Here is a 13610-nt window from a genome sequence, read left to right on the forward strand (position 1 = left end):
CATACCTCTCAGAGTTCTCGGTCGAGCAGGACGTGTCCGTGCTTTTCGGGTTGATAAATTCAATTTGAACCGGATTTCAGTGTTTTGTGTGGTGCAAAAGTGTTGCAAAAGTCCAATTAAACCATCATCTGGTCATTCCCACACACCAGACGGTACGTATCCCCGGAAAACTAGTTAGGAAGTTGTAAGGAAAACACAGACTCCTCATGGATGTTTATCCTGTCAGGCTGAAATCGATAAACATGGATTTTATGTGAAAATTTTGACCAAAAATGAATACTTTACCGTGAATCTCACATACATTTGCAAAATAAAATGCCCTTGTGATGTTTTTGATTGCAAATTAGCTGTAGAAAATGCAAAAATTGTGGGTGAAAAGTTGATGCGAAAAATCTTTCGGGACATTTTCCATCATGGCGAAAATATCCTGTGACGTTCAATTGGGTGGGTTCGTCGCCCTTTTCTCGTACACTAAATGCTCTTTCCTGCTTGAAATATTGATTTTTCCTACTTAATTTTCATATAGAATGCCCCCAAATGGTGGTTTGAAGCCCTATTGGGACTCAAAAGGGTCACAGAGTGTCCTTTTTCACCACATACACCCCCAACCTATTGTCGCATACTGTGTTTTCAATGAGCCCTCTTTGTTCCGGCCGCTCCCGCAGGAGCTGCCCGAATCCTGCCGGAAGCTCAGTTCGGGCACCAAAGAGGCTCGTAGTATTTCGGGGGGATTTCTTATCAATCTCGCAGGCTTTTATCACAAGTGGACTAATGAAAAATAAATAGTAATGTGCTATGTTCCACATGAAATTACAAACCACAAAATACTATACAACTCCAATGAAAAATATTGTACAATATTAAAAAAATATCAAAAGGTCATCATTCCAATCGCGACATATTCATAGATATTACTGTAGTTGTTGCGGGCAGTAGGAAAAGATTTTATTGGATGTTTTTACTTCATTTTAAATATGCTTTTCTTGGAGTTTAGTAAACAAAGAGATAAACCGCTTTTAGGGCCTTCAAAATGAAGATTATTTAAGGGTTTTGTTTTATTTTTTAAAGACTTTAGCTAGAAACTAAATTACTTATAATCTAAACTAGACTAGAAAATATAAGTAAGGATAATGGAACGTACAATATGATTCTTATAAGTGTCAACTTCTAAAATATTCAAAGACCTATCATTTTCTAACTAAATATTAATCATTCACGCTTAGTCACAATCAGTATCCAATATTTGACTGAAAAGGAAAACACTCCCCACAACCTCCTCTGAAGAAAATTTCCATTGAAAATATGATACTGAATACACTGTCAATGACCAAATGAATAGATTATGTAAGTAAATAACATAATCCGGAAGATCCCTTTCGCCGGTGTCTCCACATTTCATTGTTAAAACTTTATTTACCGCGGGAAAGTGTGAACAAAATGTGGGGCGGTGGATAGAATAACACGAAGGGAAAACATGATGTGTGAATATTTTATGAGATGATTCTTATTTTCACAGGTGAACGCGGAGACCGCGTAGACGCGTTTGTGCGGGTGGATCCTGCCACCGCCCACCCACCCAGCTAAGTAGCCGCAAGGAAGAAGCTCCGTGGGGTACATCAATCATCCACCGTGGTGGTCTATATTGATAGTCATCATCTCCACCCACGGAACGCGATAACCATTAAACTGGGCAAGGAGGAAATTGTTGGATATATCAGTGAAAAAAGGATTAAGTAAATTAACAGTGCTCTAAAGGTGAAAAAGGTTCAGTGAAACAAAGAAGTGAATCTCATACGTGCCAGTGAAAGAAAGAAAAGAAAAGAAAGAAAAGTTTCTGATTGTGTGTGGTTGATTGTGAAGTTATCATGAACGAGGATTCGCACGGAATAATGTGGATTATTTTGGCCGTTCTGCTCATCAACTCTTCCTTAAGAGGTGAATGTCTTGTTTGAATTTATGACGTTATAGTTTTTAGAAAAAAGAATAAAAAAGCCCACAAGCCAATTTAATTTTATTCTATTGATATTTTTAAACAAATTTAAAAAAAAGTTGCACGTTAGACAGTCTCATTAACAGAAAACATTTTTTCTCCATTAAAAGAGCTCTTGAAAAAAAAACTGATGCAATGTGAAGGCGAAAAGAACGCAGAAATAGCATAAAATTAGCATAACTCGATATTAGAATATTGTGTGTTGAGAACGACAAATTAAATGGTTCCATATGGTAATCATCAACGTTCCATCTTTGCCAATGCTAAGCAGAAGTGCTGCGGTTGCAGATTTTCTGCTAATATTTCTTCTGCTCTTATTTTGAGATCTATTTCATAAAAAACTTTTGTTTATTAACCTTTTCAAATTTTTTTTTCAATATCTTTTACATAGATTTTGTCCGTTTATCAAAAGCTTGTATACATCGGACATAAATAACGTTTCACAATTTATATGTATGCAAGAGAGAGAACTGAATGAAATAAAAAATTGCCAAGCGAGACATACAAATTGCAGAGATCCAAAAATGTCTGATGGAATTTAATTGAAAGAACATTCACGCAGGGGAAATTATAATGTAAAATGTGTCCAAGAGTGTGTTTATGTAAATTTCTCATCAAATAGCGCGCTACAACAGCACCAGCAGCAAGCGTATAAGATTGTAGTTTGAGGCGATGAAAACGGAAGTTGGTACTTTGTCTTTATTGTTAAGAAACTCGCCAGCATTTTTGGATCTTCTCAATGCTATATGTATGATATCTAGTATTATTCTAACACGCGGTGACACACACTAAATAGACACTTTATATGATTCTTGAAGCGGGAGATTTTGTCACTGTGCAGGTCTTCCTTTCCAATGGGTCAAAATGAATGTGGAAAAAAGTTCTTCTTGAAAGACGTTGAACCATCAAAATTACTATCGTCGCAGAGCATAGCCAATTTTCGAGCATTGTATTGTTTTGGTGTGATTTTTATCTGCTATAAATTTTCAACAAAATGTCCAAAATGGTCAGTGTGAGAAAGAAAACGAGAGATTAACATCAATCGTGAAAATCTCAGCGCGAAAATCTCTCCGAATTAACACAACCATAAAAATTGAGAGATCAACCATTTTTTTTTGTAGTAATCCCAAAGTGCCCAAAGATCGCATGAGCTTGATGATTTTGTGTGAATGTGAATAATTGAGTCAAAAGTCTCCGATTATAAATTAAAATGGTGCTGTAATAGTTTTTTGAACTCGTCGCCACTCCATTTACTTACTCACTATGGGCTTCTTCTCACAGCTCTGCCGTCGAGAATTTTATGAAAATGTTTGGAAATGCCGAGAGGAAGAACCGGCACATTAAACAATACACATGTCTGGTGGTCTGGAGTTGTGCTGAAAGAAAATGCTGCTTTTGAAGCTTCATTGTTGATCTTTCTTTTTTCGCCAAAGAACTATTTTAGACTTTTGGTTATGCTATGGCGATTTTATATAATTTAGGATCTGTCTGTTTAAGGCAATTTATGGTTTTAGAGAAAAAATTAAACGCATAATTTGGTGCTGAGAATGGGAAAATTTGTTAATTTTTACGTCGGGCCTGTACTCGAACCGGCAATCTTTTCTATGCAGCTGAGTGCTCTATCTATTGCACTATCTAGCAGATATTTTATTATAGAAGTTCATTATAAAATTTGTTGCTAAAAAGGAAGCATATATTTTTTCAGTTATGATAACAAATTAAAATATAAAAACATCCTTAAAGATAATTCTGAAAAAAAAAATTTTTTTTTCGTTTTATTGTAGAAGCAACCTGCATGGGAAATTCACTTGAATTTTTTTCAACCTGAAATAATCATTAATTCCCCCTTCTTGCATTGGTTTTGGTTGTGCCCCATGTGCTTCTTGAGAAAGGTATATCGAAAAAGCATAAGAAAACCCATGCAAAATCCACAAAATATATCAAAGACGGTGATTGGTCAGAAGAATCAAACAGCTGTCGCATGCACTCGCTTACAAAAAAAAATACCAGCAGCTGCTCATTCTTTTCTTCTTCATTCCACCTCTTCCTCCTTCATCTCCTTTGCCAAAGTCTTCCTGTCTCGTATACACACAGACACACTCAAAAAGTCTTCTCTCACTCATCAAGCCGTATGTGAAAGAACTCAAAAATCATCCAAAAACTTCGCGCTCTGTGCATTTGGAAGAGTTGGGGGGCATTTTATTGGCATAATCTTGTGGTTTTTCTTCCACACATGCACACATGGCTCGCATACAAACTCTACAAATTAGCTCCCACACATGAACGCACGCTTAAGAGCACATGGTCCAATTCTCAGCATCTTCCTCCAGCTTCCCGCACATCCCACTCACGAGTGTTGCAATGTAATTTTAAACTCTTGAAAATGCATAAAAAAAATTGCTTAAGAAATTTCTGCCAAAATAAGAGTAATATTTCTCCACAATGCTCTAGAAAAAAATGAAGAAATTTCTTCCATTGATTAATTCCTCATTCATCTACACAATAGTATTCAATGTCATTGAAAAATCAATGTTCTGCATCTGAATCACTAATAATAAACACGCATACATACCCTATATTTATTGTTATATCATGTAAACTCCAAGAGAATGTTGTTGCGAAAAGGGGAAATGCTGAAGAATTGCAAACAAAATATTTATTTGTTGTTTGTAGTTTAATTTGCATTTTATAGCTCAAAATAATTCCAATTTATAGCCACTTTGCACAATGTGGGGTAATTTTAGTCAATGGACGGGATGTATCACTGATCGGAAATAGATTTTATTTGCTTACAAAGACAGAGAGTTAAAAGAGGTCAAAGAACAAAGTTTAGATTATTGCGTTTATGTTCAAAAATATTATTTAAGGCCTTTGAGTGTGAAAAAAATGCAGCTAAAAATTTTTGTGAAGAATTTATCAATATCGAAACATCGCTGGATTTTTGTTTTTCTTTATTTTGTTAAAATTTATCTTATTGGCCAATCAAAAATGCATTACGTGAACTTATTAGCCAATCACAGCTCTTGTTCATAGCTTTTAGCAACAAAATAATCTTCTTATTCTTTTAAATTTCATTCAAAAAAATTATTTGTATTAATACTTTCAACTTGAAGGCGGGGCTTAAGTATAAGGTTGATTTGAATAGAGTATTTCAGGAACTATCATCTTAAGGGGTTATTATACTGCAAATTTAAATACTTGAGACTTTTTTACTTTTTCGTGAGTCTGAGAGAGACATCATTATGTTTTTTCTCTCTTTTTGCATATAATTCAGCAACAAGTGCTTAGCGTTGTAGTGTGATAAGGCATTTAGCGGTCACCAACTTCTTAGATAAATAAAATGTAAAAATCAAAACATAATTTTTTGTTTAACTCTGCTTAAATTCTTTATAAAACTCTTATGACAAGATAAGGAAAATTAACTCATCTTATGCACTTTGTCATGCACCAGAAATTTTTATACATAAATAAATCTCTTATTGACTCACACGCTGCATTTCCATTGTGCACGTTTAGTTTTTATTGAAGAAAGAATTGACAAGAAATTTTATTGACTTTCAATACCAGATTCATTGTACGATTAATAAGCTTATATTTGGTTTAGAGGTTTGTGTGAAGAGTGAATGATTTTATTTTCACAGCATAGAAGATGAGTTTTTGTGTGTTTACGATAAGTTCTCAGCCACTGAATTTTGTAATAAACTCCACGCAGAAGCGCTTGTCAAAAGATTAGCCCCCTTGTGTGCTCTCATATTTTCACTATCTTCCTCAATTTCCCATAAACCACACAAGGTTTTGAGAAGCGCAGAGAAAGAAGAAATAATGGCGAAAATTTCTCCCATGGCATAAGTTCTATACATTATAGAGAATTTATTTGTGAGAAAGAAACATGTAATGTTCACGTGTCTGGGTGGTTGGAAAATTTATAAAATTAAATTGCCTTTTGGAGGAACATCTTTCAATTTTTGTCAAATAAATCCTTTGACATGCATCTTGCCACGGAACATTCTTTGGTAATTTATGTGAAGATTTCACTCACAGAATTGCTATAAAAATAGAAGATTCTTCGGCGGTGTGTTGGAGACTTTTTGTGTGCACGAGTGAAAATGGAAGATTCGGGGAGTCATAAAATGTGTCGTTTCTTGGGTGAAAGATGCAGCAAAAGAACAAATAGATACGCTACTATCACAATTTTTCATCATCTGGATAGTACGTTGATAAATAAACACCTTGTGTGAGATAAATTATGCGTTAGGAGATGGCGATGAGACATGGTGGGTATTCTCAGAAAGCATATAATTCTACACAATAAAGTTGAAAACTGGAAGAAAATGACTCAACATACCGCGTTATTGTACAGGAAAAAAATTGTAAGAATTAGTACAATTAGGCAAAAGCTTTTTTTAACACTCTCTACGCGACTCTGTTAAAAAGACATTAAAACTACATCAAAAATGCAAAACATTTTTACATAGTTTTGTACATTTCTTGTGATATATTTAATTGTTTATCTGTCTCACGCACAGACTACGGTAGAACTTATATACAGTGGGGTTTCACATGATGGTTTTTTTTTGGGAAATTGCAAAGTCAATAAAAAAAATTAGAAAATAAAAAAAAATGGAAATTTCGTTTTCTATTGGTAAAATTAGTTATTCTTTGATACGAATATTCCATTATTGGTTCTAAAAAGAACAAAAACTCGCAAAAGAATCTTTCCGTTTTCCACTTTGAAAAACTGGGAAAATGCAGTAAAAATTGCCCAAAAATGCATACAATTTCGTTTCTTTTTTGTTTCTCCAAAATATTTGAAGCATAAAAACTTTAATACTTTATCGATGGGTTTTGACGATATAATTGTTATGTTCCATAGATTGAAAGAGACGAAAGGCACAATAGTGACGTCATTCATTGTCTGTATTTTTTAACTTAAATTATTGACAGGATTTTTCTGTAGAAGCATGGGAAAAAAGTAAGTCTTTTTGGCTTTTTTGGGGCATCTAAATCTGTTTTGATTTTTCTTACAAGAATAGGTGTATCCTGTTTGTTTACTCGAAAAAAGGACTTTCCATACAGAAACGAATAAGCTCCAGAAAAAGGAAAAAATGCTAAATAGTTCTCCTTAAAAACAAATTTCAGAAAAACGATAAAAAGTATTTTTTTTTTAAATTCTTAAGAAGATTTAATAAAAAATATTTATGAAGTGTAATGGTTATAACTTGAATCCCGACTGTATTGTTTCTTACACCTAAATGTGTCTTTTTGGAATGTTAAAATTCATTTCACGTTCCCAGAAAATGGATTCTGGAGAGGCGCGCGAGAATATGGAGTTGTAAAGAATTTGTCTTGCGCCATGTGAGATGAAGATAACAATTGAGAAGACATTGCACGACACACCTTCCCATTTAACTTGTTCCCATACAATACACGCAAAGAGAGAGAAGATATTTCACCAATAAAATGAGATTTGTTTTCTTTTTTTTTTTAATCTTCAGTGGATGCTGCAACAAATGATGCTGACCTCAAAGGACCCGTTTTTCTCAAGGAACCAACAAATCGTGTGGATTTTTCCAATTCAACTGGAGCTGTTGTGGAATGCAAAGCAAGTGGAAATCCCCCGCCGGAGATTATTTGGGTACGAAGTGATGGTACAGCTGTTGGTGATGTTCCTGGTTTGCGTCAGGTAAGATTAAGACAATTTTTCTGTATAGCCCTGTGTGTGCTATTGATCATCCAGAAGGAGAGACAATTTACTTTGTGTGATGGAGAGGAAATTGTGCTGCCAAGAGAGCTCATGTTATTTGTGTGATTGAATTTGCAGATTCAACCAAATGGCAATTTAGTCTTCCCACCATTCCGAGCTGAAGACTACCGTCAGGAGGTGCATGCCCAAATCTATGCGTGTCTGGCAAAGAATCAGATTGGATCTATCATTTCTCGGGACGTGAATGTACGCGCTGGTGAGTTTTTTTTGTTCCTCTTCTCTATTAATTTATCCGAAACAGTGACGTACTCCCGCGGCGGGAGTAAAGGCTCGTCGATGAGAGCGCGAGTTGTTCTTTGGAGACACACCACACAAATGCGAATTAATTACAATTACGAGTGACTCATATGAATTATATTGGATGGTTGGTGGGTCTCTCTTTTTTTTGCGCTGGCAGTATGTGCCACAGCATAGAAGCAGGCAGCACACACATGTACAGTATGTCTGCTACTTGGCTTTTTTATTTACTACTCGTGACATGAATTTTGTTGAATCGTAGAGAGGGGCTGCAGTTCAACTTTTTTTTGCATAAATTTTTGAATAAAAAAGTCGTTGGGGTTTTTGCTGGAATTTTGCAGAAAAAGACGCTCATTATGTTTTAATTGCTAACGTCTAAAAATTTGAATTTTTATTCTTATTAATCTACTTTAAATTAATTTAGCATCCCGTCTCAAACATAAAAAATGAATTTATTATTAAGCGTCTCAAATTTCTTTTTATTTGTGAAGGAAGTCTCCAGAGAACTTTTTCGTGGAATAACTCCTCTCGAAGGCCAGTTAAATGAACAAAAAACAATTCTTTCAGCAACCCAATTTGAACAAGCGTCATGCCATCATATATCTGATGAATTTGTTGACTCAATTTAATACAGCTCTCAGCGTTTCCCATTGATTTTCCATGGAATTTCAGTGTGGTGCAAAAAGACAACAAGAAGAGTTTTTCTGGAGTGAAAGAAAATGAAGACATTTTAGGGGGGCAGAAAAAGGAGGGAAATGTAACAGAATTTCTCTTTACATGTGTCAGAACATTTCCCCAATGTTCGGGGGGTCATGCGGGACAAAATGCCAAATGTATTTTTAAAGATGTCTCCATTGAATCCGCCACAGGACCTACATATATCTATATTGGAAGTCACTCACATTTCTTTTTTTTCTCATTCTCTAAATTTTTCTTTCTTGTAAAAAAAAAGTGGTGGCTCAATACTATGAGGCTGATGTCAACAAAGAGCACGTTATTCGGGGGAATTCAGCAGTAATAAAATGTCTCATTCCGTCGTTCGTTGCGGATTTTGTGGAAGTAGTTTCATGGCATTCGGATCAGAATGAGAATTTTTCACCAAATGGGGATTTTGGTTTGTGTTTCCAAGCGCATTTCCTTTTAGTTTTTATTTTTTTAGGTCATATCCGCAACATTCCATCCTCATTTTTTTTTATTTTAAATTTTCTATTCCGCAGTGAGATATTTTGCAAGAAAAAAATCTTAATCTGGGGTCCGACTTAACTTGATAAAAGATTATTTAAAAAATCCTTTTTTAAATTAATTTTTCAGTTGTATCCCAATACTATGACACGGACGTTAATAAAGAGTACGTTATACGGGGTAATTCGGCCGTAATGAAGTGCCAGGTACCGTCCTTTGTGGCGGATTTTGTCGAAATAATTTCCTGGCATACGGATCAGAATGAGAGTTTCCATCATAAAATGGATTATGGTAATAATTTCTTCATCTATGTCGCAGTAAAAAAAATCAATCTCTAATCCTTCCTCATTTCCACGAAAAAAACAGCAACCAAATTACTCATTCGCCGGCTTTTTATTTATTTATCTGGGCAATTAGGCGATACAAAATACATAATGTAACATTGGTGATAGTGGGGCGCTTGAAAAATGCAAAGAACTTCGGAGAGTCGCAAATTCTTCAAACTTGTTGGAAATACGATAAAATAATTCTCAATACGAGAAATATTACAGTAGTGTGTGGAAAGTCAATTTATTTCATCCAACATGATCCCATTTATTCAATTCACGCAATTTAATGTTGAAAGTGATTCGAGTTTCATTCCAATTGAAAGAATTTTTGCAAGCAAGAAGAGAAAAAAGTATAAAAATAGTTTCAAAGTGATTAAAGAAATATAATTTTTAAAAGATTCAATTGAAATGCCCTCATTTTGGGATATTAGAGAAGGAATACTAGTTACAAAATTAAAGGAGGATATTATTTTGTAAAGGAGTTTACTCATTTTTGTATGGGGAAATAATTTATTTGGGGAAATATTCGGATTACGTGATTGTGGATAGAAAAGAAACGAAAAGAATTAATCAGAGACTTCGAATTTTCCAGCTAGGAAGAGCCAAAAAAGCATTTGCTAAAAAATGTATGACGTCACTATTGTCTTTTCTTGTCTATTCTGTATGAAGCACCGTATTAATGCTTCTTCGATGATTTATAGAAAGGTATTCTTCCAACTGAAAACTTTTGGGAAAAGTTACAAAAGCCACGCCCTCATTGTATTTTATTCCTTAAATCCTTAAAGCATATGCTTCAGTGCTTTGAATAATCCTTCATTGATTTCAAAATGATAGATAAAAGCACTGCAATTTATGCTTTATAGATTTAATTATAAAATTAGGGCGTGTTTTAAAAATATATTAATGCAAATTTAAATAATAAATTGCTAATCCCACAACGTGCTAAAACACCGATAAAAATGCCGTGTAAATTAAACCAATATGTCTGTCTTTTTCGCGACATTATCAGTTGTCCAACAATTTTATGAGGCCGAAGTAAACAATGAGTACGTTATCAGGGGCAATTCGGCAGTTCTCAAGTGTTCAATCCCATCATTTGTGGCGGATTTTGTGAGTGTCCTATCGTGGCAGGATGATGCAGGAAATACCTATGGGTCGGCTACGGGTGATCTTCATTCCAATTCAAAGGGTTGGCAAATTCAACAATATTGTGCATAAAAATAATTTTTAAATGAAAAACCTCATCCCATTTGTCCCCACCCGCATTTTTGCAATTTTTTTTCTCCTTAAACTCATTTCCTGCACTTTGTGCTTCTCGGTTTGCAGTGGTTAATCAATACTATGAGGCTGAAGTTGTGTCTGAGTATGTGATTAAGGGTAATACGGCTGTACTAAAGTGCACCATACCATCTTTTGTGGCGGACTTTGTGAGAGTTGAGGCGTGGGTGGCGCACGATGGCACGGAATATCTGCCTAAAGATAATTTTGGTATAAAAGTGATAAAATTTCATTTAAATTTCTCCAGTTTTTCCTTTCCAAAATCCTTAATTAAAAAACGGATTCATGGCTGAAGAACTTTTAAGAATCAAGGTTTGATAGGAAACTTGTACAGAAGACCAAATTGAAGGGAAATTGAGGACGAAGAGAATTTATAATTTTTATCCCAAAAGATGATTAAAATATTTGATTGAATTTTCTTTTAAAGTCGTCAATCAATACTATGGAGCTGATATATTGATGGAGTACGTTATAAAGGGCAATGCAGCAGTACTAAAGTGCTCAATTCCCTCATTTGTGGCGGATTTTGTTAAAGTTGAGTCGTGGATTGATGAGGATGGCAATGAACTCGTGCCCACAGACAATTATGGTAGAAAACCGCAAAGTGCGGACATTTTCAATGCACGCGTTTACTGTAAAATATAATATGATGGGAAGATAAAAAAAGAAAATATCCTAAAGTCCTCCACCCACTCATCCTTTGGCTTATTTACTCAAACACCACATCTTGCAATTTGCACCCCCTTTTTTCAGTCGTCAATCAATTCTATGAAGCGGAAATTATGACGGAGTATGTTATAAGGGGCAATGCAGCGGTCCTTAAGTGCTCTATCCCGTCTTTTGTAGCGGATTTTGTGAAAGTGGAATCTTGGGTGGATGAAGATGGACTTGTTCTAGTTTCATCGGAAAATTATGGTTATTTTATGTTTTTCTTCACTTAAAATTTTTATGATCAACAATTTTCCCCCATCCCCCTAAGTCCTGTTTTTTTTCTTTTTGAGTATAAAGAGACAAATCCTTCTTCTTTTCTTCTTTTATCTCCTTTACAACATCGAAAGTCGTGACCCAATTTTACATAACCGAAGCAGAAAATGAGTACGTGATTAAAGGGAATACGGCAGTGATGAAGTGCAAGATACCATCCTTTGTGGCGGATTATGTTTCCGTAGAGTCATGGGTGGCGGAGGATGGTACAGAATTGACCTACTCTAGCTATAATAGTTCCACTGGTAATGAATACAGCGTTCTGAAAATAGAAGCAAATATTTGTTGTTCACATTTTATTAAGCTAAATCTTTTTTTCCAACATTTCCCTGCCACCGAAATCGAAATGAGTTAAACCTTAAAGTAATGTTCAGTCTATCAGTTTAAACAATTGGAATAATTTAACGATATTTAATTCCCTTCGACAACGCCAGAGATCGAAGCAAGATTTGCTTCAGGATACTTGGGATGAAAACCAAATTAATCAAACAACGCTCCCAGAAATTCTGTACAAAATCGCTCATAATTCTAACCCCTTTTACACGTTATTCCTTTAATCTATTTTCGCGGTTTATTATCTTTGCTCTTTCCGGCCTCCTCAACAGTTGTTATACAGCAATATGAAGCCGAGGCAGACAATGAGTATGTAATTCGGGGAAATTCTGTTGTAATGAAGTGCGAAGTTCCATCTTTTGTGGCTGATTTCGTGTCTGTGGATCTTTGGACAGATTCACAGGGAAACACATACTATCCGGGAAATGAGCAATCACAGGGTATACCAAGAAATATTCAACAAAAAATCTTTTGAGAAATCTCGTAGTGTTCCCCCTGAAAATCCTATCCTTAAGGATTGAGTTTTAATTTTATCTTTTCATTCTTTCCAATATTTTTTCTTGGCCAAAAGTCGTCAATCAATTCTATCAAACACGCGTTATTGACGAGTTCGTTCTAAAGGGCAATGCAGCCATTCTTAAATGCCTTTTACCATCATTTGTGGCGGATTTTGTGACGGTTGATGCGTGGATTTTGGATGAAACATTGGAAATTAATTCATCACTCGATGGCAATAATTTGGGTATTTTATTTGAGAAAAAATACATTTTTTACTTCTTCATTTCCCAAAATCATCCATCCTTTTTCTTTATTTTGAAAGGCGTTATAAGGTATCTTTAGGTGTCAATATTGAGGGATTTATTTATCGTATTTTGCAGGAGAAATTTAAAACAAAAACGTTAAAGTAATCTTAAAAAAAATTTCACATTTTTCTTTCTTTCTAAAGTCGTCAACCAATTTTATCAAACACGTGTCAATGATGAATTCGTTCTAAGAGGCAATGCAGCCATCCTTAAATGCTTATTGCCATCATTCGTGGCTGATTTTGTGCTGATCGATGCATGGATTTTGGATGAAACACTTGAGATAAAATCCGTAATTGAAACTGAGGATAAATTCGGTATTTTTAATACAATAAATCTCTTTTTAAGTTCCTAAAAGAAGTCCTTAAAATAATCCGTCCTTATTCTTCGAAATTATTTTCTTTCTCAATAACCGTTGTGCTGCTGCTAGGTCTAGGTTAGGTCTGCAAAATTAGGAAAGATCTTACAAAATAGTTTTAAAAAATTCAACATTTGGGGCTTTTTTTCAAATTTATTTTCAGTTGTCAATCAATACTATGAAGCTCAGGTGTACGATGTATTCGTAATAAAGGGGAATGTGGCCATTTTTAAGTGCAACATCCCCTCTTTTGTTTCCGATCACGTTGAAATAACAGAATGGACAGACACAGAGGGTGGTCTCTACTCCCCAGAAGATAAATTTGGTACACAAAATAATTCAGTTATTAATT

The 13610-nt window shown here is 34.8% G+C and overlaps 1 protein-coding gene across 46 annotated transcripts in view; it reads left to right on the forward strand.

Annotated features, from left to right (window-relative positions):
- The first annotated feature begins 1 nt into the window (after position 1).
- LOC129796334 (cell adhesion molecule Dscam2) overlaps positions 2-13610 on the forward strand; it is a 66226-nt gene continuing 52617 nt past the window's right edge. For 28 of the 46 annotated variants that reach the window (XM_055838203.1, XM_055838350.1, XM_055838406.1 and 25 more), the window contains exons 1-5: positions 2-152; positions 1517-1935; positions 7486-7673; positions 7812-7950; positions 10512-10691. In XM_055838203.1, coding sequence (XP_055694178.1) covers positions 1866-1935; positions 7486-7673; positions 7812-7950; positions 10512-10691 — 577 coding nt within the window. In that variant the 5' untranslated portion in view covers positions 2-152; positions 1517-1865. Of the gene's footprint in view, positions 153-1516; positions 1936-7485; positions 7674-7811; positions 7951-8943; positions 9106-9302; positions 9465-10511; positions 10692-10828; positions 10991-11838; positions 12010-12668; positions 12840-13421; positions 13584-13610 lie in introns of all 46 variants that reach the window. The other 18 variants (XM_055838256.1, XM_055838475.1, XM_055838375.1 and 15 more) reach the window with 6 other exon arrangements.

This window comes from Lutzomyia longipalpis, chromosome 1 (genome assembly GCF_024334085.1).
Source record: "Lutzomyia longipalpis isolate SR_M1_2022 chromosome 1, ASM2433408v1".
Classification (NCBI taxonomy): domain Eukaryota; kingdom Metazoa; phylum Arthropoda; class Insecta; order Diptera; family Psychodidae; genus Lutzomyia; species Lutzomyia longipalpis.